Here is a 21,441-nt window from a genome sequence, read left to right as displayed (position 1 = left end):
GCCATAGTGCCGTCTTTCCTCACCACTATGCCACCATTCGAATCGCAATGATTACGCGAGAACACCAATCCGCACCGGTCGCCAACAGTTACCCACCCACTTCTTGGTTGGTGGCAGATGGGGCCTGGGGCAGGAGGCAGCCTCAGGCCGACCGCCACCGAATGGACCCCAACCACCATTGCAGCAGCCATCCAGATAGCGCAGAGCATCGGAGGGCCAAAATGCAACCATCTCTTTTGACTGGTTCCCTGCAGGTGGTTGATATGGGATGACGGGCCTGACTGCGCCCTGCAGAACATACCAGTCATCGACACGTCGTGACACCATCGCTATAAGTGTCTGTGTCTGGCTTACCCCCCCCCGGTCCCCTCCCCTCCCCTCCCACCCTGCATTCCCTGCCTCACGCTGATCCCCACAAGCAGCCAGAATCAGCGTCCTGAATTCCTCCGCAGCGCGAAGGAAAACCAACGCATCGCCATGTCAGCGGCTCTGCCTCCCGACGAGAACCGGGCCGTGAGCCTGCTCTTATGCTTCTGGGTCCCCTTCCCCTTCACGGTAGGGCTGGTCGTGACCCGCTTCTACTGTCGGGGCATGCGAAAGGACCTGGGGTATGACGACTGGACGATCCTCGTGGCATGGGTAGGCCCCCTCTCAGCATCCCCAAAGACCCAAGAAGCGAGACACTAACCACGCGACCCAAACAGATGCTCTACACCGCAGCGGCAGCGATGAGCACGGCGATGGAGCTGCGCGGCGGGGCGCGCCACGTGGCCTACCTCAGCGCGGAGGAGATCCTGTACATCGGCAAGATGCAGATCATCAACCAGTTCCCGGCGGCGCTGTCGGCGATGTGCGGCAAGATCAGCGTGGCGCTGTTCATCATGCGCATCTCGGGCCGCACCTCCAAGTGGCGCCGGTGGTTCCTGACCGTGCACATCGTGCTGTACTTCTGCCTCACCGTGCTGAGCCTCTGCATGCTGATCGGCCAGTGCAAGCCCGTCCAGGCGCTGTGGGACATGAGCCTGCGCACCTCGGGCCAGGCCTCGTGTCTGGACGCGCGCATCAACACGGATATCACCATGCTGCAGTCAGGTATCTTCCCCGGGCCCTCCAAATCATCCCCTAAAGCCCCCAAGCAACCGCTAACAAGAGCAAAGCCTTCGGCGCATACCTCGACTTCGTCCTCGCCCTGCTGCCGCTAAGCTTCATCATCGACCTAAAAGTCAGCCTCCGCAAGCGCATCGTCCTCTTCTGCATTCTGAGTCTGGGTATCGTGTAAGCCCCCCTGCCCCCAACCCCGATTCCCCAGTTCCCCAGTATCCTCCCAGACCGAAGAACCAACCCTAACCCCCCAAAAGCGCAGGCATATGCGCCTGCATCAAAACCAGCGAATTCATCCCCGCCACGGCCGGCACGGACCCCACCTGGGACGGCTACGCGCTGTACCTGTGGGCCTTCCTCGAGATTCCCCTCGTGATCATCGCCGCATGCATCCCGCCCTCCAAGCCGATCTGGGATTTTCTGGTGAAGGGGCAACCCATCCGCCCCTCCACCAACCACAGCAGCAGCAACTATACCGCCTCCGGCGGATCGACGGGCTCGTACCGCATCGGGTTCGTGAAGACCTCCGTGCGCGCGCAGAAGCAGAAGCACGCCCAGAAGAAAACCGGCCAGGCGGATGACGGGGTGAATTTGATTTTCCACGGGGGGAAGGGTGGCATGGGGACAGCAACGAAGGGGAACAAGATTCAGCAGACGGTGTTGATTACCCAGACTTCGAGGGAGAGGGGGTCGCCCAGGCAGTCGGAGACGAGTGTGGGGAGTCCGGTTTAGTTGGGGGCGAATGGTGAATTGAACTTTGGAAAGGGGGGATGTTTGTTGTTGGGGTTTGCTGTTGATTATACCACTTTTTTTCTGTTGGTTGGGTTGGTTTGGATGTATGTGTATGATATTTTGTATATAGGGATTGGGATTGTACTTTCAAGTACTCTGTTCACAGGAACTGCGCTTTCAACTTTGCCATATTCAAGATTTATCATTAAAATCCTCAAGTTCTTGAAGATAGTATTTATTTTTGTCTTCTATATATAGATAGCGGAATTTGAATTATTCTATTTTACTTCTCTTGAAAATGATAGTCTAGAAATTGCCGATCTCCAACAATGTAAAAGTAAGACAGGGAGAAGATCAGATTAGAAGCAATTTTGTATATTAGTCTCTACTATGTTCAATGAATATCCAGAGATAGTTGTTTTTGCAGATACTAGACTGTAGTGTTTGTTTAGAAATAATCAAGTTCAGGCTTATATATATAGAGCATGTGGTCCTAGCCTCAGAGTTCATTATATTTCAACTTAAGAGATTTAATTGAACATTGTAATTTTTGAGATTCTTTTAGTGCTATTTATACAGTACCCTTTATCACTGGTTTCTTTAAACATTTTATCAACCTTTTTATTGCCTTTTCTTCAGATTAATCTAAACGAAATTGCCAGCTCTCCGGTGTTAAGAGAATATTGAATAGCAATACTTCGAACCTCAGACAGAGACTGCTTTGATGTTAATTTAGAAATTTAGCTTCTCTGAATCTTATTTTTCTACCATCTATAAGATACTGCAAGCTTTTCTAATACTAGGGACGTGGGGAGGTCCTCGGTCACGAGTTCGACTCGGGTGCCGTCGGTCGAGCGGCGGTAGACTCTGGTTTGGCGGACAGGCAGAGACATTGTGGGTGTGTTCGGATCCTCTCTGCTGTAATGTGGTTCACAGAGACAAGACAATTCAAGGCAGATCGGTCCCCTCTTGAAGCAGCTCAATACTGCCGTCAGCATAACAGCCTCATTGCCTGGGGTAACCAGACACAATACACCCCGAGCCTTGACCTTGACCCCCGAGAGGCCGATCCAGAAGAGACCTTGTCTAAGTAGCTTGACTGCTACTGACGAACCCAACAGTCAATTTAACGCTTTGAATAGAACTTATCTTTCACTATCCCCAAACAAGTTCATGGGGACAGTGCTCATTTCACCTAAAAAATCACCATTTGATCCTGACCCCACTCAACGACTTTCCATCCGAATTCAACCCCCCCCCCCCTCTCCTGCTCTTAAGCCCTCATACGGTTTGGAATAGAACATGTGCTGCAAGTCCCCCCTCCCGACTGTGCCGCGCGAGACATATATCAAGAAGCTATTTGCAAACCACGAGGCCAGTGAGTCAGGTGGAGGGTGTGCTGTGCCTACAAGCAAGAATCCCCGGCGGCCAGGACCTCCTTCACAAACTCATGGATGCCCAGGCTGACCGCATCGGGCTTTTCCACTTGCAAGAAGTGGCCCGCCTCCACCGACTTGATGTGGATATCTGCCGCGTAGGGGGCGGTGTTGGAGACCTGTACATTGGCAATCGCCACGGGATCTTTACTCGCAGTGAGAAGCAAGACCGGATGTCTGATGACGGCGTCCGTTTCTGGTATGGCTATGTATCTTTTTCAGCCTTGCTTCCCAGAGAAAAGGGGTGGGTGGGGAGCAGTATCAGAAGAACATGCAGACTTGGCTTACCTTCTTCATCAGCGGCATTGAGATCCCGCATGAGCGACTTGTACGATTTGACCGGCCCATCAGATCCCCCGTGGGCCATGGTGATGTTCGCGAACGTCTCCTTCTCGACCTGAGTGATGAATGTGGTCCAGGGAGCGATCTCATCCGCGAGAAGCCACTTTTTGTACTCTCCCATCGGGGACAAGTGTTCCCTCATATAGGTGGGATCGGAGGTGTAGGTAAGCGTAAAGGCGGAGTCAAACTAGAATTTCCCACAGAAAAAGAACGAAAAGAGATCAATCACTGTGTGTGAGACCGGAGGTTTTCGCGGTTTTTGGCAAGAAAAAGCAGGAGGAACACGATTAAAAAGAGGGGGCTCTCTTACATGCTGGTCCATGATAGGGGCGACATCGTCTTCATTCATGAAATACCAATACCCAAAGGGCGGGTAGCCAAGGGTCTCGAGGCTGGCGTTGTTGGCGGCTTCCACCCCAGCCTGATTGAAGGACATGGGCGGGGGCGAGTATCCCACTCCCACAAAGGCGCTCCCCTTAACACGTTTCCCGAAGTAGGTGATGACACGCGAGAGTACCACAGACCCGCTAGTTTCCAGAGTTAACGGTAAGAGAGAATTCACAGGGGGCGGGGACCGAGCCGGGAGGAAAGAATGTGGGCCGTGTTGAAGGCATACAAGTCATGGCCGATTGCAAACACATCCTCAACGCCTTCACAGTCAAGAATAGCGCCCAGATCCGAGATCAGTCTCTTCAGGGTGAATTCCTGGAGATCAGCGGGGTTATCCGTGCCACCAAATCCGAGTAAGTCGGGGGCAATGACACCATATCCTCGGCTGACGAAATAGTCGATCTGGTGACGCCAATCGAATGAGCTTGAGGGGAATCCGTGGATAAACAGTAAATAAGGCTTCGAGGAACTCGAGGTATGTGAGAAAACGTAACGATATGTCGGGCCCGATGGGACGGTCGCCACCTTGACAAGCTTTGCGTAGCTGGTGCCAGCGATATCACTCTGGTCGAGAGGTCAGCCCGCGGTGTGTCTGCATGGCGGATTCCCTGTCTCTCGCAGAGGAAGGGCACTCACGATGTCTGGAGACGAGTCATAGTGGCAGCTACCGGTGGTCTAATCCATTTTCTCTTAGCTGACTGGCTCTATCGTATTCAGAATGGGAGATTGCATGCCCACCTTGACCGGTGCGGTGGGCGCGGCCGCGGACAGACCGCAGAGTGCGGTCAAAGCAGATAGTGTAAAAGCGAGTCTCATGTTTCAATAACAGGCAAGTTTTAGTCATGAGCTGCGGTGAGGACGTTCAAACAGGATGCATTTCTGCTCAAGAATCTGGATAGAGATCCGTACTTATAGTTTTGGCAGCGTACTTGCTTGTCTCAGCAATACGACGGTGCTGGGCAATGATGCCAGTGGATTAGAATTAGAAACATAAAATGAAAGTGCAGCTTGGCAGATGTTTGCAATAAGCCCACCAGGGTCCACAATGGGGGATGGAATGAATCTGGAAGCACGCCCGACTGTGTTGTCTTCTGCGGACTGTATCCACATGTATACACTGTACGCATTCATGAGTACGAAGTACTGAAGGAAGTATCCGGGATCCGAGATCCGATCACCTCCGGAGTTCCCGCCCTCCTAAATCCTCCTAACTCCGACCCAAGCAAGGGTCTTGGCAGAGGAGGCAAATCATTGAAACAGTGCAAACAGAGTGGGGAGCATAGTGGGCACGGCACTAACTGCAATAATATACAAAAATACTATAAGTCTACTATGAAAAATGGGGTTATTGCAAATCGGCACGAGGGGCTTGCCGTAACTTCCATCCGGACGATGCATGATTTGCATCCAGGTGCCCGTAGAAGCTACCTCAAGAGATGTGAGAATATCCCTGGCCACATGACTAAGCACTTCCTCATCTCCAGCAGACAGCCACGTATTCCCCATAGCTAGATACTTCCATACGCACTCTTAAGCTGCCACAGGACTCAAAAAGTGAACCTTGTGAAACAGAAGATACTTAGCTATCGAATGTCCCGGAGCTCTATATTTGCGAGGATGGATCATTCTTACAGAGCAGCAGCAGCAGCAGCAGCAAATAAGGTACACCGGACAATCTTATTCGATTTTTTGTAGATTGACATAGTCTTAAGTTCGCATTCACGGCACCAGTCATGTCGTGGGGGTGCCCCCTTTAGCTATCACCGTTGAATGATTTGAGGTGAGATCAGAGCAAGAGAATTGCCAGACAAATATAGCTCAAGCCCCGTCAAGCGGGGATGCAGAAGCCACCTTCAACTTCACTATCACTGCCCCTAGGCCTCGGTTACAGTCACCTCAATGATATCTTCCAGCCGTTCGGGTGCCACTCCAAGCAGCTTATTGTCTGCTCCTGTCCCAACTCCCCTGCCCGCTCCATCCTCGAACAACTGAGCGACCAAGAGACCTATGTATGCTCCCTTGTAATCGCCATTGCGTAACATGGCCCCAGCCTTGAGCTCGGCATCCTTCGTACTGATATCAACCTTGTTCCATTTGGTTTGGGTCCGACCCTTAGTGTTTTTATTCTGTGTAGTCAACAGTGCAGAGATCTGGAGAGGTCGGTTCGCCGTCTGCTCTAGGAACTCGAGCATGCTCGCGACGGCCTGCCCGATGTTCTTGATAGCCATCGCGGTGAGAGGCTCGTTCCCAGAATCGAAGATAATCGCCGACTGACTCTTGACATCGAAGCCAAAGTCTGGGAAGTTGATCAGAGCCTGTGCTTTCATGTTGGCATTTTAAGGCATTCTCAACGCCACGGGGTGATGGGGAAACAAAAGACAGCAACCCGTTGGGAGGTCTCCTACCCTGTCCAAAAAGGGGGCCGTTCACGAATGTCGACCAGGTGAATGGTGGGTTTTGCTTGGCTTTCTCCCGCAAGACTGAGCTCTGCTGCCTTGCCCTTCTTTGCCAAGATGGTCGCATAGCCTGATACATCAGTGACCCCTCGGGGAACGCGCCAAAGTCGCTGGACACAAATCTCCGGACACCGGCCCTCTCAGCGGCTTCAATCAGGTCGAGTTATTTGTCGAGCACCGCGTGCCCCAAAGCTCTGATGACCGCATTTTGGCCCCGAAGCACGGAGTCCAGGGAAGATGGACTGTAGTCCGTCTCAGCCACTCGGACCTGGGGAGGCAACGACTTTCCAGTCGCCGAGAGGATCAGTGCCGTACAGCGGCACTTCGTGTATTCTAGAACCCGCTGTTTAACCTCCTCTTTCTCCGAAGGAACATCATTAAATTATTTGCAATGAGGCGGCGAACGTGAATCCCCACAACATCATGTTTGCATTGAGGCGGCGAACTTGAATCATGTTTGCATAGGTGCGTTGTCTGGTTGTAACCCAATTTAGAACCCACATCCTGGAACTATCATGTTTGCATCTAAAGCCGAAGATTCCGTATGCGTCTCAGATAACAACTCCCACTACTGATAGGCGGATCTACTGAAGCCCAGATAAAATGAACTAGGTTGGAGTGTTTTAGCCCGCTTTTGCTCTCCCGGCTCTATGAACTTGGATTCGTTTTTGTGGAAGAGCCGAGTTACCGTGGGCCAGTTATGTACAGTAGTACTTCTAGAGAGACCTGCCTGTTTGCTGTTGCTACTGGCTTGTTCCCATGTGTTCTGGACTATCTTGTCGACTTCACTGCTTCTGGGCAGTTGGTTTGATCAGTCTCCCTCTCTGATTCTTTCTATTTCTTTTTCTCTTGTGAGATGAATTTTCCCACTCCTATGTCTAATGCCAGTGTAGTGCCTAATATTGGGGAGGGGGGGGGGGCAATGTCCACTTCAACTGCCTTTACCTGGTTTCTGATATAGGCGTACTCTGTAGGAATGGTTTCCCGCCTGGTTGCAGTAGACCCTAAATTCCCAAGACCATAGATGCTACTGATGGCCAGCATCAAGCCTACGATGAAGCAGCGTGCAACAAGGCTGGATCTATTCACTTTGTTCTCCATGCATGGAAAAAAAACGACCGAACTGAATTAACAGGTATCCCCCCGCTCTAGAACCCTAGCTATACAACTCAAACCGGCACCGCCTCAAACAGCGCATTCGACCCAGTCCCCTGGTTCTCCGCCCGCCACACCTTAACGACCTTGAAGCCCGCGCGCTCCAACAGACTCAGCCACTGTTTATCCGTGCGCTCCAGCGACGAGAACATAGACAACATGATCAGATCGACACTCGCATTGAAGCGAGGCACGCCCGTCTCAGGGATAGTGTTCTCGTTGATCAACAGGACGGAATCCGGGGCCATCGCCTCGCGCACGCGGGCCAGGGCCTGCAGGGCCTGCTTGTCGGGCCAGTCATGCAGCACGGTGCGCATGTAGTACGCCTTGGCGCCGCGGACGGGCTGCGCGTCGAACATGCTATACCCGAGCGCCTCGATGCCCGCGCCCAACGGGCCCGCGATATCGGCAATCACGCTGGGCAGATCCTGCAGCACCAGCTTCCGGCCCGGGTTCTGGGCGGTCTGGAACCGCTGCAGGTCGTGGCCCTTGCCGCCGCCGATGTCCACCAGCAGCACGCGGTCTGCGTCCTCCTCCGTGGCAGCCAGCCGCTCCGCCCACGGGTAGAAGTCGTACCACTGCTCCCCCTCGACGGCGCGGTTGCTCGTCTCCATCACCGTGTTGAAGGCATGCTGCTCCTCCGCGTTCGTGCCCAGCCACTCGAAGTGGTGCAGCGGCGTGTTGTACGCCAGCTGGAACGGCGTCTCGTACGCGTCCTCGGGGCTCGTGTAGTCCCGCGCCGCCAGGAACTCGTGCGTGTATGCTGTCGCCCGCAGGATCATGTGGCTGTTGGTGGGCCCCAGTCAGTCAGTATCTCTCCACTCCCCAGGCTGGCCTGGGCTCGGAAACATGGATACGTACAAATTCTTAATCACCTCACTAGGCGGCGCCCCCGTCGCGAACGCCAGCGCAAACGGCTGCGCCTGGTACTTCTCCGCCGCCGTCTCCGTGAACAGCCGGTTGGCGCTCAGCAGGCGCATGATGCGGACTGTCGCAGATCCCCGGACACCAGAATTAGTTCGTGCCTTCACACATCGCTCATCAAGTGCTCTGCAAAGAAAGAGACCAACCAAGCATGTCCTTATCCCCCTTGGTCTTCGCGTTCAGCTCGTCGGCCGTCAACTCGGCGCCCGGGCCGGCGGCGGCGAAGGCATCGAAGATGCCCATTCCGATGGCGATGCGGAGGGCGATGAGGGGGTGGGCCTTTCATTTGGGATGCGTTAGTAACCCCATTCAATGTCGATTCAGTTTGAAAGTCTTTTTTTTTTCTTCTTCTTTGATGAAAGCTTGAGGAAAGCCGGTAGGAGCTTTGGGGAAGGGCAACACACCGCCCAGCAGATGTTCAGCACCGTCGCGATCGGGGGCTCGACCGCGCCCTTGAGCTTCTCCAGTGCATCGATGAGGCCGAAGCGCGCGGCGTCGGGGATCTCGTCGGTCGGGGAGAGTTTGGCCAGCGCGGCGTTGACGGCTGCTGTTACTTCGGCGACGGTTTCGGCCATTGTGGATGGTTTTGAGGGTGTATATGTGGGGATGGGGGTAGATGGTGGGAGATGGAAAGGTGAAGGGGGAGGGGGGCTGGAGAGTGAAAGGTAACTTAGTGGGGATGGGATGGGTTGAATTATTTGGCTGGAGGTGGAGGTTTTATACTGAATTCGATCTCATCGCACCCTTTTACCCCCCCCAAACCCAGATTGTTTTCAGATTCAGCTCTAGCTAGCTAGACATGGAGATGGGTGCTAAGGTACTGTACTGTACAAGATGGAATAATCCACCCCCTGTCGCGGGGCTTGTTCGCGCCCGGTGGGGGAGGGGGAGGGGGAGTTTACTAGGTACACAGACCGGCGATGAGCGCTGTGCCTAATTGATGCGTTTCATTGGGCAGGTATTCCACTCGGGGAGAGCGAATACAGTGACCTAGTACCAACCTGCTAAAGCACTGTACGGAGTAAGCTACCTCTTTAGCGAGAATAGTGTCCTGTTAGCGCGTCGATGTAACCCTGGGTTGTTGTCTCTCTCTGATGGGAAAACTGAGGCGGTGACGCCGCGCAGGTCAGCACTAATGCGATGCGATAATAGCAAAGAAAGGGGGCCGTTTCCCAGGACATCGTTCAACTTCTACTGTGCCACACGGTTTCTTTATTTGTTCCTGGAGACGTCTGGACCGGTAAGAAGTCAAGTCGGATGCGAGTCGTACCATGGCAATCAGCCTTGCCATTGGGGGGATTCCAGGTGAGAACATAAGCCCTAGGCGGTCCCTAGTGCCGTGCTAAGTGAATGAGGAAAGGGGCGGGTCGGAGAGCTGTAAGCACTAAATTCATCCTGACCTGTCTTTTGGACAGAGATACGGGTCTTAGAGAACACAGCTGGAGAAATTATGTCTGTGTTACCATGATAATCGTAACGGCCAGGTCGCATTAAGTTGTGTAACTTGGAGACAAATGCTAAGCTTCGAAAATCCTTTCCATTTCAATCCAGCAGGATGCGACGCATCCTCCGCCGTGCTCGGCAGGGGCCCTTTTCTTCCTTCGGGTGGAGGACGGTATGGTATGGTTACAATGAGTGTACAAATGACTTATGAAGTAGTCAAAATGTGTACAGTACTGTATCGATGGAACATCCAGGCACAGGAAATGGCCCACTCCCTTCGTACTCATCATTAGTACTACTGTACTACTGTACTACTGTACATACACGAGTAGATACACTATACAGTACGGAGTACAGTCAGCTGAACCCCAATCCTAAATACACTAAGTACAGTACACTATGCATCCCCATCAGCCAACCGCTCCAGCACCATCACACTATGCCCCCCCTCGGTCACATACGGCACGACCTCGACCAGCGCCAGCCCCGCCGCCCGGAACAGCCGGGTCCAGTGCGCCAGCGTGCGCTCCTGCGCCGCCAAGCACGCCAGCAGGGTGATGTCCATATCCACCACGGCGGGACCCGCCCCGCGCGCCGGGCAGACGATCTCGTCCACCAGCACCACCGACCCGGCCCCCATCGCCGCCCGCTGCAGCCCCAGCAGCCGCACGCACTGCTCGTCCGGGTAGTCGTGCAGCACGTTGCGCAGATAGTAGAACCCCGCCCCGACCACCGGCTGCGGCGTCCAGAAGTCGTGCGCCCGCCGCTCGAACCCGGCGTGCGGCAGCGCCTGGGCCACCACGGGCGCGAGGTCCTCCAGCACCACGCGCCCGTGCAATTGGGGCAGCCGCTTCAGCAGTTCCACGCACTGGTGGCCGACGCCGCCCCCAATGTCGACGAAGATGGGGGGTGGTGGGAGGGACGGTGATGCCGATGTTTCTACCCAGTTGGTGGCTGTGGGGGTAGTGGGGGCGGTGGTTCTAGCGGCAGTGGCAGAAGTAAGCAATCGTTCCAGCGGGAACACGTCTAGCCAGATGGGCTGCCCGACGCGCTGGGCGCTCATCCACAGGCTGAATTCCTCGAACAGTCGTGGTGGGGCGCTGCCGCCCATAAACCAGGCGAAGACCGTCTGGTTGGTCTGGTGGGCCTGCTGGAATGCCGTGCGCTCCCGGTCGGAGGGGTTTTGATAATTGGCGGCGGCGAGGAAGGCCGGAAGGGCCGCCCAGGCGGGCAGTTGGACCTCGAAACTGTGGTCAATTAGATTAGTCGTGCTGACACGAGAGAACGGGACGGGGGCTCAGAACTGACTGGTGCTTGATCCCCGCGGCAAACCCCGGCACGGTGAGGGCCTGGGTCGCTGGGGTGGCCTGGAACCGGTCGACTCCGGTTTCAGCGAGCAGGTGGAAGGCGGCCAGATAGCGGAGGATACGCGCGATCAGCACAGGGTCTGCTCCGGTGGCCTGGGTCAGCTCCACCAGGCTCATTGACTCTCCTCTCGAGACGAGAATTTCAAAGAGATTCAGATCGATCCCGACTTTAGTCATCGTCAGTTGCAATGGCTGTTTTTGTGTCAGAGTAACGCTACTGAAAATGATTCTGAGCGGGCAGCACCCACTGCGAAAGAGATCCGGTGGACGGTCTCCAACGGGCGCTCGACTGCCACCAGGGCCTGCGACAGTGCGTGGGACAGTTTCCGGCGAAGATCGTCATCTGCAGGTACTTGTTGGCGTAACGCCGCGAGACTGGCGAGGAGAGCCTGTGTTTCGGTGGCAGACACGGCGGGATCCTCAGGCACCGGTTGGCTTACCGCCGTGAGGCGGGTTAGGAGCGTCTGTGTTTCGGTCGTAGCCATGGTTTGCATTGTTGCTAGGGGTGGATGTGCCATGTGGTGCAATCTCTGTTGCCTTAATATACGCCAGGGGGGGCCATGTGCACACATGACCGAAGCTGGCATGTGTGAGCAGTGCCGTGAATCCCTGCCCTCAAACTACACACCTATATCAATCCTTCGTAAAGTGCGATCTCGACTGGGCGTATCGTCATCGCCGCATGAATTACGACAGGCTGGTGAGACTCGAGGTCTTGTCGTATTCTCCGCAAGTTTCCTGCAGTCTGTTCTTCGGCGGTTATTAGCGCCGCGTGGCATAGGAGCTAGCAGCTAGCTACTATAGTCCAATGCACCGAGCACGAAGATAACATGACAGCCCATCAGCATGGTTGCTCGAGTGGTAGTGCATGGGGCCATTCACTCAGACCAGCTGGCATCCATTACTGGCCCCAGAAAACGGCCGAAGACAAGTCCTTCTATCAGACGGCGTTGGTCAAGATATCACAAACCCCAAGTCTTACTGTGTCAATCTATTATCCTTTCTCTGGTCTACAAAGTCTCGTATTCTTCTCAAGCAAGGAACAAAATAGGAACCACAAACCAATGGCTATTCATAGTACTCTAACCATAATCACACAGCATCTACTCCCGGCCCTCCCGGTTCAACTTCCACGTCCCGCGAGTCATAGGAAACTGGCCCCTCGCGAATTTCCGCCACGCCTCGCGCGCCGTCTCGAACGCATCGTAGCCAAACATCCACCGCGTGAGGGCGGGATCCGCCAGGACGTTCGGATATCCGTCGTAGGGGTCGTGTTCGTGCTCCCGCAGCTGGCGGTCCCGCTCGCGCTGCTGGGGCCCATCCGGCAGAGACCAGATGTCGCGCGCCATGCCGACGCGGCGGCGCATCTCCCGCGCCCGGGGCTGGCGGATGGCCTCGAAGATGGTCAGGAGATCGGGAATCTGCGCTTTGTCTTGCATCGCGCCGAAGAGGACGCTCAGCGCGGCGGCGTCCTCGAAGGCGAGCGCTGCGCCTTGGGCGCTGCGTGAGGTTTGTGGTTAGTCTCCGGGGTTCATTGGCTTGCCGACTCTCAGAGACAATGGAGGGAGAGGTAGACTCACAGGTACGGTAAGACTGCGTGCGCAGCGTCCCCCAGCAAGGCGATGTTGCCCGTCTCGCCCGTCCACCGGGACGGCATGTCGGTGTGCAGCAGGGTCCAACGCGCGCAGGTGGTAGTCAGGTCCAACAGACGATGGAACAAGGGATCCCAGCCGGCGAACTCGGCGGCCACCGCCTCCTTCGCGATGGGCTGCGGGGCGAACTGCACAGTGGCATCCGGCGGATGGACGTGGGTGAGAACGATGTTGAGCAGGCGGCCGCGCCTGAGCGGGTAGGTGAGGGCGTTGCCGCGGGGGCCAACCCACCAGTTGATGCCGCGGGTGAGCGCGCGCAGCTGCTCGTCGGCCTCCAGGGCCGTCAGGGGCACGGTGGCGCGGAAGACGTGGTCGCCGCTGTCGCGCCAGGGGAACTCGTGGCCCAGCAGCGAGGTGCGCACGCGCGACCGCTCGCCGTCCGCCCCGAGCACCAGGTCCGCCGCCCGCTCTGCCCCCCCGGCCAGCTGCACAAAGGCCTGCTCCGGCGTGCCGCGCACCCCCGTCACCCCCGTCACCTCCGTCCCCAGCTCGATCACCGCCCCCTCCCGCTGCGCCGCCTCCGCCAGCAGGTGGTGCAGGTCCACCCGGTGCACCACGTAGTAGGGGATCCCGTACGCCTCCACCATGCTCTTCCGGCCCAGCGGCATCGTCGACAGCACCTCCCCGTCGCCGTACGACCGCATGTGGTTCTCCTGCGGACAGATGCAGATCTTCTCCAGCGCGTCCTGAAGACCCCATTCGCGGAACACCCGGCCTGAGTTCGGAGGGACCTTGATTCCCGCTCCTATCTTCATGCGTGCAACTATTAGATAGACACTACTTGTGAGGCTGGGTGGGGGGGCCGGGGGAGGAAGAGCATACCTCTCCTAGAGCCGGCGCCTTCTCCAGCACAGTGACCTGATGGCCGGCGCGGCGCAGCCCAATGGCCGTAGCGAGTCCGCCCAGACCGGCGCCGACGATGATTACGGAGATACTGGGGGGCATGATGATGACGGTGAGAGGTGGAAGATGGAAGATCTGACTGGACTGGGTTTCGGGTGAGGAGGCTGCGCTCTCGCTCTATATAGAAGTATGTGATGTACGGAATAGATGCCGTTGTGTTTTTACGAGGCGCAATGGTTCTACTAGTGGGTCCACACCTCGAATTCGTTTGAGGAGGCTTACGGTGGTTGTTGTCTAGAGCACGGGGGCCAAAACTACTACTATGTGGTTTTTGGGCTCGTATGACTTTATAGTGTGAGGTCAGCGGGACTGGACGGTATTTCTGCGGCCCAGCTCGGGCTTATTACTCCTTGGGACTGCCCTGGGGGTGGCTCTCCGCTTATCCCCGGATTGTACTGTACGTAGTGGTGGAGCGCCATACGAGTGTGAGCAGATGTTTTCGTCAGACAAGAATATGACAGTTTAGTCCAATGTTACTTCGTTATCTTGAATCGGGGGAGAGCAGGTGGAGGGAAAAGGCCCCATTATGGGCTAGTTCATCACCATGCTACTCGAGTAGCTTTATACCAATTGTACGTTACCGTCCATGACTTGTCTAAGTTGTTTCCACGCACAGCGATGCTTCTTCCACTGCAATGCACTGTACCTGAATCGACTTCCCCTCGGTGTTTTCCAGAGTGGGTTAACTTCGCGGGCGCAGATTCAATATTCTCTTTTCTTGGAGCAGATGTTTTCCGATGCTCCCTTATGCCTTTGTTTTCGATTCTGCATCAGAACAGATTCATGCTGGGTTATCCCCATTCCCCGACATGTAAGGATAAAGCAGTCTGTTTTGGTGTACCTATCTGCCTTCGGGCGGAAGTCGACCTGCAAGTGACAGCAATCATAGATACATTGGTAGCTGTACTTTCGACGGTACACACTCTCTCTTTGGGACGATTCCAATCTTGCCTACCTTATCTATTCATGCCCTTCTGCTGGAGGACGGTCTCTGGCTACCTTTGGGGTTGTATAGCACGCAGTCTTCTTCAGGCTGCCAACCTATTGCCAAGACTAGGAGTTCTGGGTGATTGCTATGGTCAACGCTGCTTCAAATTCACAATACTTCGATCACATACAATTCGCTTTTCAAGAGAAAGTCCACACGCTCTAACTGCCGGGTCACATGACAATATTTGTACTGAGCGGTTAGTCAGCCGTTGCGAACTTGGCGGCGGTGATCCATGACGTCACTATGGGCTGGTGCGCGGAACAAATGCCGAATCCCCGCTGCCAGCGACACTATGTGCACTTGGCACAATCTATGTACATGTTGTGTTGTCTTCAGCGCAAACAGTCGCACAGTCTGTCAGATGTTCCCACAGCCATTGCCCGAGTGGAACTGATGAGATTAAGTCTGGGCCGGCGGTGAGACCCACCATCAGAGCATCATTTTGGTTACTCGGTTTTATAGGCATTTCAGAAGAGCAAGCATGGAAGCACATTGAGCGCGGCTCATGGCTCGGCACGAGTCAAAACCCACTGCCGGCCGACCAGCGGAATACACAAGACCTCAAACCTCAGATCACAGATGCACCCGTGCTTCGACTTGCGCTTATAAATCCTGATCAAGGAAATGAGCCGAAGCAAGGTTGAGGGCAGTCCCCACTGGTGCAAGTGAAACAAACCGTCGCACACACAACAGATAACTCACCGCAGATGGAACCTATAAAGTCTTTTGACTCACTCCACTCTCTGCAGCATTAACGGTCCCGAATTGCAGCAGCCATCGAAATGTCTTACATTGGTCAATGCAACTGTGCGAGTGTGCGCATCAACTTACCCCAACAGCCTGCCAACTCGGTGATATGCCATTGGTAGGTAGTTGTCTATCTAGAGCTCCCTACCGCTGGGATCATTTGTATGTGTATCGCTGACGCGCGCCGGATAGCACGAACTGTAAAAAAGCCGGGGGCGGACGTGAGTTTCTCCCAAAGTTTAGCTGCCTTGGCGTTTTAGTTCTCTTGCTGCGTGTTCGGTGCTAAGTCGGTGCTAACTGCTTCAAGTCTTCTCGGTCAATTATCTCGTGGATGAAAATGACATGACCGTGGAGGATCCCAATGGGGTGAAGAAGGTTTATCAGGACCCGAACACTCGGTCTGGGAATCAGATCTCGGTATGTTGTCGTCACCTGTTCTTTTGTGCGTGTGGGAGAGAGAGGCTGCTATGGCTGATGCTGCTGCTGATGCTGATGCTGGGATTGCAGCGTCACTTCTGCTCAAGCTGTGGGAGGTAAGTCGACCTTTGCGACAGTCAACAAAAACGAGCGATGCTCATCTAAGATAGTCCGTTGTATACGCTCACGCCGGGAAGGCCCGGGAAGGCATTCTTGAAGGCGCCGCTGTTCGAGAGCATTGCTCCTCCGAGTATGGCGGTGTTTGAGGAGAAGCAGGAGGCGTGGGCGAAGGTTCATCTGTGATGATGGTGGTTATGTTGATTGTAGAGTAGTAATTGGGTGCGCAGGTGTAGGGAACCATAATTGAACCCAGATCTACCGTCTAGGTACTAGGTGTTTTGACTGTACGTACCATGGATGAGCGATGGACGATAAGAGGGGAAAATATCCCAGATAAGAAACCCGGCCTTTGCCAAAACGCGGGGGATCGGAGGGAAGGCCAGGGTGGGTGACACATCATCCATCAATCATCATCGTCCTTCCCACCGCATTCGCCGACTTCCCCCCGACCGACCGGGGAAGAGCTTCGTCGTGGCCAGATCATGCAGAACCTTTCTCGCCCACACAACCCTTGCTGAATTCTAGGAAATGTCGTACAAATCCCTTTAGACTTCATTCCCAATGGCTGAAGTACGCGAGCATCATGCCGAAGACGACCGTTTCAACACAGTGGGAGGTCGGGACGAAAATCCCAATCCCCCAACTGAAACAGCGGTCAACACCGCCGAACACCGTCGCGAGCGCCATAGCGACGACGACAGCGACCGCGATGCATTCGAACTGCGCAACGTTTCGACACAAGACGTGGACGAGGCCGGCTTTTCCACCGATTCGATCTCCTCCGGGGAATACCGCGTCAGGACGCTCCGAACGGTCTCCCAGGTCACTACTCAGACTCAGCGCAGTCGGGAGTCACGCAAGGGGGCCTGGGGGCGTCTTGAACGCTTCTGGACGCGAAACGTGGTGCTGACCGTGCCACAACGGAGTAATCGGGACCATTTCGGTGAGATGCATTCTTCCTCATTCTCTTCTGTATAGTTGTCTGGGATGATTGCATTTATATGGAGTACCTACTCGTATTCAATGATCGCCGCGCTAAAATGACGGAATCCCACATGGCGATTGCACCACCCCAACCCACGCTCCAGCGAATCGCCCACCACCGTCGATCGATTGTTCAAGTAAATATTATCTATTATGCACACACAACTAACCTGGAGTCCTGAACCAGCATTGGAACGAACTTTCTTGGCGTATATCCGCACCTCCGTCATGGTCGCCATGCAGGGCGTGCTGGTCGCGCAATTGTTCCGCCTCCAGCACATGGCCTCCCCGGATCTGGCGCTGGGGTTCTACGAGGTGGGTGTGCCGCTCTCCGTGACCTGCTACGGGGCGGCCATTATCATCGCCTCGCTGGGCGCGTACCGCTTCTGGAAGCAGCAGAATATGGTGGCCTTGGGCACGGTTTACGCCGGGGGGTGGGAGCTGAATCTGATTGGGGTACTGATTGGCTTGGTGAGTTTACCTCAACGTTCGGCAGATTGCGGTTCTGATATGACCTTGTGAAATTTAGATCATCCTGACGACTTTTATTGTATCGATCGTTATTACGGTGCAGCTGGACAACCTCAATGACTGATGATGTTTGACGTTGTCTTCGCTGGCAGGTCGCTTTTCACGACTACAAGCGTCTGCGCCACGTTTACGATTTCTGTTCTATAGCCACTATAAAAGTGGTTGTTATCGTTGATAATTTGGGCGCAAGACGTCGGATCCTAGCAAAGAATACGGATTCCCGGATTGATCAATATACTATTGCTTTTTCAGATTGTGTAGGGTTTTTCAAAGAGTCGTGGCTCATATGCCTTGATTGGCCTACAATAAGACATTGAGAGCGACAGACTTCAGGCGAAGATACTTTCTCTTTTACCTCCACCGTATTGTAGACTCTCTCCCTCATGCCGAGACAGAGCCGATGGTTGTAACGGACTTGCGAATCCACAGCTTTGGATCTCCGATCTCGGGCCGCGAATCTCGATTTTGCCAGCTAATGCCACTTACTTGGTACACTGACTACAAAGGACTGCCGCTCAATATTGTATTTATGGGTCAAGGCATGGAGAAAAGCACTGTGAAGAGGACACAACCCACAGGCTTCGTAGCATGCTCGGCGAGCAGAGCTTTGGGTGACTGACTAAGCGAATCTGACCCGATGGGGATTAGTGTGCGTGGAGATACGTTACCGAGCATCTTCTGTTCGCCTTTTCAGGAACAACTTGGAAACAACAATATACCATTGCAGCAACCGCATCAAGAGCATCATATCTTCTATATACCTTGCATCTGTTCAATCACACCCATATACTCTAAACACCTTACCAGCATGACCTCTTAACCTGTTTGAGTCCAAGAGAAATGCCAATCGCGGCGCTCCCTCCAACAACCGCACGGGCGATCGGCTCGGCGTCCGTCATCTCCGACCCCTGCTCAATTGTTAAGGAGCTGTTGGACAACGCCCTCGACGCATCAGCCACTTCTGTGACCATCGAGATCTCGCAGAACACTGTCGATGTGGTGCAAGTCAAAGACAACGGGACCGGCATCCCAAGCGAAGACCACCCATTCGTGTGCAGACGCGCCTTCACCAGTAAGATCCAGACCGTGGAAGATCTCCGGCATGTCGGAGGAACATGGCTGGGCTTCCGCGGCGAAGCGCTCGCCAGTGCTGCCGAAGTCTCTAGCAGCGTGGTCGTGACAACCAAAGTTGAGAACGAGTCGGTCGGCCACGTGCTCAAGTATGGTCGAGACGGGGAACTGATCAGGTAAGTACGTCGTCCAAGTTCGTTATGTCGAGGAGAGGAGGAATACTAAAAATCCGCCGGCAGTACGCAGCGCGCGGCGCACCCGGTGGGAACGGCCGTTCGCATTGCGGATCTCTTCAAGCACATACCCGTGCGACGGCAGACGGCCTCGAAGAACGCCGCCAAGACGCTGGTCCGCATCAAGAAGCTGGTCCAGGCCTATGCCTTGGCGCAGCCGGCGAAGCGGCTGTCCCTCAAAGTACTGAGGGCGAAGAACGAGAGCAGCAACTGGATGTACGCGCCAGGCAAGGATGCAACTCTCTCGGACGCCGCCTTCAAGGTGGTGGGTAAGGACGTTGCCTCGAACTGTGTTGTGAGGGAACGGGGAGATGATCCTCCCTCTGGCATGGAGAAAGAGACCGGACGGCACTATCACTTGACCGCACTTCTCCCGGACCCAGAGCTTGGTATGTGTTCCGTAGACTATATTCGGAGTTTTGACTGACTTGTGTCAGATATTGCGCGAACCAGCAACTTGGGCCAATACATCAGCATTGATGGTAGACCGCTGTCGGCTGCGAGAGGTCTCGGCCAATACATTGCGAAGTTATTTAAGGCTTATATAAAACACGCGGTGAGTCGTCAGCAGGGCTCATCGAACATTACCGACCCGTTTCTGTGCCTACATATTCGCTGTCAGGAAGCGACGTATGATGTCAACATCGAGCCTGCGAAGGATGATGTCTTGCTTGAAGACCCGCAGGAGCTGCTTTCCACCGTGGAGGACTTGCTTCGCGGCATCTACGGAGGACAAACTGAAACCACCGAGCAGCCACGCTCTTTGCAAAAGGGAAAAGCGCCGGTCAGAGAGTCGAATGGGTTTGACTTGCTTTTGGCTCGCAAGGACTCGATCGAGGCTACGCAGAGTACAACAACGAGCAGTCACCCGCCGGGGTTCATGTCAGCACATTCAATGCTGAAGGCCACGCCACCGTCTACCGATGCATCCCATACGTCCGATTTGAACAACATAAGACGGAAGCGCCTGGAAGCGCTGAACCCATGGTCTTTCACAAAGTTGAATATACCCAGCGGGTCTTCTCGGACCTTGCCACATACTCAGTCAACCTACGAAGTCGTCGGCGACAATTTTGCAGAGAGTCGCAGAAACTCATTAGAGTCGCGATCTGCTCATTCACCAAAGTCGCTTCTCCCGAGTCCGTCCGCATCGAGCACGAGCACGCTGTCCATCTCTCCGTCACGAGCTCAGATTTCCCCCATTAGACTACAGGCTTCGCGCAGTCCCCAAGAGCACATTACTCACGAAAGTGTGAAACGTGCAATGCGGGATCGCGACAGAGAGCGTTACGGAAACGGATCGCTTGACACCTGGTTCGGAAAAACTACGCAAGTGGCGATGTCCCGACTAGAGTCCTCAGAGCAGCCGCGTGAGGAAGCAGAGGAGCCTTCTTTGGCGAACTTAGCAGCCCAGCGTTTCGAAGTGTCCAGTGCAACCTTCCAGGAACCCCAAACCCCCGCCGACGATGTACCTGACGGCCCCACGGCGGCGACCGCGATGTCGCAGCCCCTGGATCGCTCACCCTCAGCAACTGAAGATGAGGAGATCCAGGGCAATCACCGCGGACTTCCAGTCCTCGAACGATGGTCCTCGAGGCTTCATCAACTGTCCAGGGACAGTCAAAACGAACTTGAGAAAGCACTGGACTTCGAACGCCGGAAGCGCGATGCCATACAGGAGCGGCGTAAACAGCTCCAGAGCAGTCAGGCCACGTCCACCCCCCGCTCACCGCACCTGAACCGATACCTCAATGCGCGAGCTGCTCTCAGCTCCAATCCAGCGACCGGCCATCCTCATGATATGGTCGAGCTGGAGCAGACAAACAGACCTGTGCTGTCTCCACATGATCCGAGGTCACACCTGATACGCTACGGCGCGCAGAACGCGACCTCGGACGGGACGTCGAAACCCAAGCGAATCAGCACTAACAAGCTGCCATTTGAGAATATCCCAGAGGAGCACGCGCTTTTTGATACGGGTGTGACAGTATCGACAGACGTCTCACTGCTCTTGAAACTAGCTAAAGGAATGAGCCCAGAACCCTTATACACGGAACCCGTGAATGGGACTGACACGTCGAATATTTTCGCGACCGACTCCCCAATTGATCTATGGACCCAGCGTTTACATGAATTGATACGAGCCAGATATAAAGAAGCACAACCGAATGTTCTTCCATTGCATTTCAACTTTCCATCTCCGTCTCAATGATCTAATGATCGCCAAGCATACTTATACAGCATTACCTATACCAGCATTGTCACACACGCATAATTAGCTCATGTTTCACATTTCCTTGCAGCTGGCTGCTTATATTGCGCTTTAATTTGCAATAGAAATTATTTCATTTAATTACACACACACATACATGCCTGCGGATCAAGCTTCCAAGTTGTACTGCCGAGCTCCAAGCCTGGCATTGGCCAATTCGGGACGAGCAAGAAA

General features: G+C 54.6%; 11 protein-coding genes across 11 annotated transcripts; 6 read left to right on the top strand and 5 right to left on the bottom strand.

Annotated features, from left to right (window-relative positions):
* Window positions 1–477: 477 nt before the first annotated feature.
* On the top strand, window positions 478–1,833 carry BO95DRAFT_488807 (uncharacterized protein; the record flags this gene model as incomplete). The annotated part of the gene is made up of 4 exons (XM_025590523.1): window positions 478–639; window positions 705–1,087; window positions 1,153–1,275; window positions 1,359–1,833. The coding sequence occupies 4 exons, from the start codon at window positions 478–480 to the stop codon at window positions 1,831–1,833; spliced, it is 1,143 nt and encodes a 380-aa protein (XP_025436458.1).
* An 855-nt stretch (window positions 1,834–2,688) lies between these two features.
* Window positions 2,689–2,939, top strand: BO95DRAFT_448366 (uncharacterized protein; the record flags this gene model as incomplete). Its single annotated transcript, XM_025587829.1, has 1 exon — window positions 2,689–2,939. A coding segment is annotated over exon 1 (167 nt), but the record flags the coding sequence as incomplete, so codon positions are not given.
* A 198-nt stretch (window positions 2,940–3,137) lies between these two features.
* Window positions 3,138–5,039, bottom strand: BO95DRAFT_519135 (alpha/beta hydrolase). The gene is made up of 6 exons (XM_025592010.1): window positions 4,740–5,039; window positions 4,638–4,676; window positions 4,228–4,565; window positions 3,922–4,138; window positions 3,558–3,798; window positions 3,138–3,474 (listed from the first exon to the last, which is right to left on the bottom strand). Exons 1-6 carry the CDS (start codon window positions 4,815–4,817, stop codon window positions 3,239–3,241), a joined length of 1,149 nt encoding a protein of 382 aa, XP_025436456.1. The 5' UTR covers window positions 4,818–5,039; the 3' UTR covers window positions 3,138–3,238.
* An 836-nt stretch (window positions 5,040–5,875) lies between these two features.
* On the bottom strand, window positions 5,876–6,614 carry BO95DRAFT_376794 (uncharacterized protein; the record flags this gene model as incomplete). The annotated part of the gene is made up of 2 exons (XM_025583223.1): window positions 5,876–6,297; window positions 6,407–6,614. Coding segments are annotated over 2 exons (630 nt in total), but the record flags the coding sequence as incomplete, so codon positions are not given.
* A 1,012-nt stretch (window positions 6,615–7,626) lies between these two features.
* On the bottom strand, window positions 7,627–9,111 carry BO95DRAFT_457799 (O-methyltransferase; the record flags this gene model as incomplete). Its single annotated transcript, XM_025588499.1, has 4 exons — window positions 7,627–8,398; window positions 8,474–8,600; window positions 8,683–8,815; window positions 8,941–9,111. 4 exons carry the CDS (start codon window positions 9,109–9,111, stop codon window positions 7,627–7,629), a joined length of 1,203 nt encoding a protein of 400 aa, XP_025436454.1.
* A 1,125-nt stretch (window positions 9,112–10,236) lies between these two features.
* On the bottom strand, window positions 10,237–11,841 carry BO95DRAFT_448362 (S-adenosyl-L-methionine-dependent methyltransferase). The gene is made up of 3 exons (XM_025587828.1): window positions 11,595–11,841; window positions 11,288–11,538; window positions 10,237–11,226 (listed from the first exon to the last, which is right to left on the bottom strand). The coding sequence occupies exons 1-3, from the start codon at window positions 11,829–11,831 to the stop codon at window positions 10,377–10,379; spliced, it is 1,338 nt and encodes a 445-aa protein (XP_025436453.1). The 5' UTR covers window positions 11,832–11,841; the 3' UTR covers window positions 10,237–10,376.
* A 162-nt stretch (window positions 11,842–12,003) lies between these two features.
* BO95DRAFT_477582 (FAD binding domain-containing protein) lies at window positions 12,004–14,112 on the bottom strand. The gene is made up of 3 exons (XM_025589996.1): window positions 13,821–14,112; window positions 12,927–13,747; window positions 12,004–12,846 (listed from the first exon to the last, which is right to left on the bottom strand). Exons 1-3 carry the CDS (start codon window positions 13,941–13,943, stop codon window positions 12,450–12,452), a joined length of 1,341 nt encoding a protein of 446 aa, XP_025436452.1. The 5' UTR covers window positions 13,944–14,112; the 3' UTR covers window positions 12,004–12,449.
* Window positions 14,113–14,381: 269 nt separating this feature from the next.
* BO95DRAFT_34645 (uncharacterized protein) lies at window positions 14,382–15,165 on the top strand. The gene has a single exon (XM_025581993.1). It carries the CDS (start codon window positions 14,520–14,522, stop codon window positions 15,126–15,128), a length of 609 nt encoding a protein of 202 aa, XP_025436451.1. The 5' UTR covers window positions 14,382–14,519; the 3' UTR covers window positions 15,129–15,165.
* A 509-nt stretch (window positions 15,166–15,674) lies between these two features.
* Window positions 15,675–16,572, top strand: BO95DRAFT_519131 (GFA family protein; the record flags this gene model as incomplete). The annotated part of the gene is made up of 5 exons (XM_025592009.1): window positions 15,675–15,757; window positions 15,832–15,860; window positions 15,947–16,056; window positions 16,147–16,172; window positions 16,227–16,572. The coding sequence occupies 5 exons, from the start codon at window positions 15,675–15,677 to the stop codon at window positions 16,357–16,359; spliced, it is 381 nt and encodes a 126-aa protein (XP_025436450.1). The 3' UTR covers window positions 16,360–16,572.
* A 47-nt stretch (window positions 16,573–16,619) lies between these two features.
* Window positions 16,620–18,026, top strand: BO95DRAFT_425849 (DUF202 domain-containing protein). The gene is made up of 3 exons (XM_025584725.1): window positions 16,620–17,119; window positions 17,348–17,631; window positions 17,690–18,026. The coding sequence occupies exons 1-3, from the start codon at window positions 16,738–16,740 to the stop codon at window positions 17,753–17,755; spliced, it is 732 nt and encodes a 243-aa protein (XP_025436449.1). The 5' UTR covers window positions 16,620–16,737; the 3' UTR covers window positions 17,756–18,026.
* Window positions 18,027–18,484: 458 nt separating this feature from the next.
* On the top strand, window positions 18,485–21,371 carry BO95DRAFT_425846 (putative DNA mismatch repair protein). The gene is made up of 3 exons (XM_025584724.1): window positions 18,485–18,938; window positions 19,002–19,384; window positions 19,433–21,371. The coding sequence occupies exons 1-3, from the start codon at window positions 18,532–18,534 to the stop codon at window positions 21,205–21,207; spliced, it is 2,565 nt and encodes an 854-aa protein (XP_025436448.1). The 5' UTR covers window positions 18,485–18,531; the 3' UTR covers window positions 21,208–21,371.
* The last annotated feature ends 70 nt before the right edge of the window (window positions 21,372–21,441 follow it).

This window comes from Aspergillus brunneoviolaceus (assembly GCF_003184695.1).
Source record: "Aspergillus brunneoviolaceus CBS 621.78 unplaced genomic scaffold BO95scaffold_116, whole genome shotgun sequence".
Taxonomy (NCBI): domain Eukaryota; kingdom Fungi; phylum Ascomycota; class Eurotiomycetes; order Eurotiales; family Aspergillaceae; genus Aspergillus; species Aspergillus brunneoviolaceus.
The sequence above is the reverse complement of the archived record's forward strand: the minus strand, read 5'-3'. Positions and strand labels throughout refer to the sequence as shown.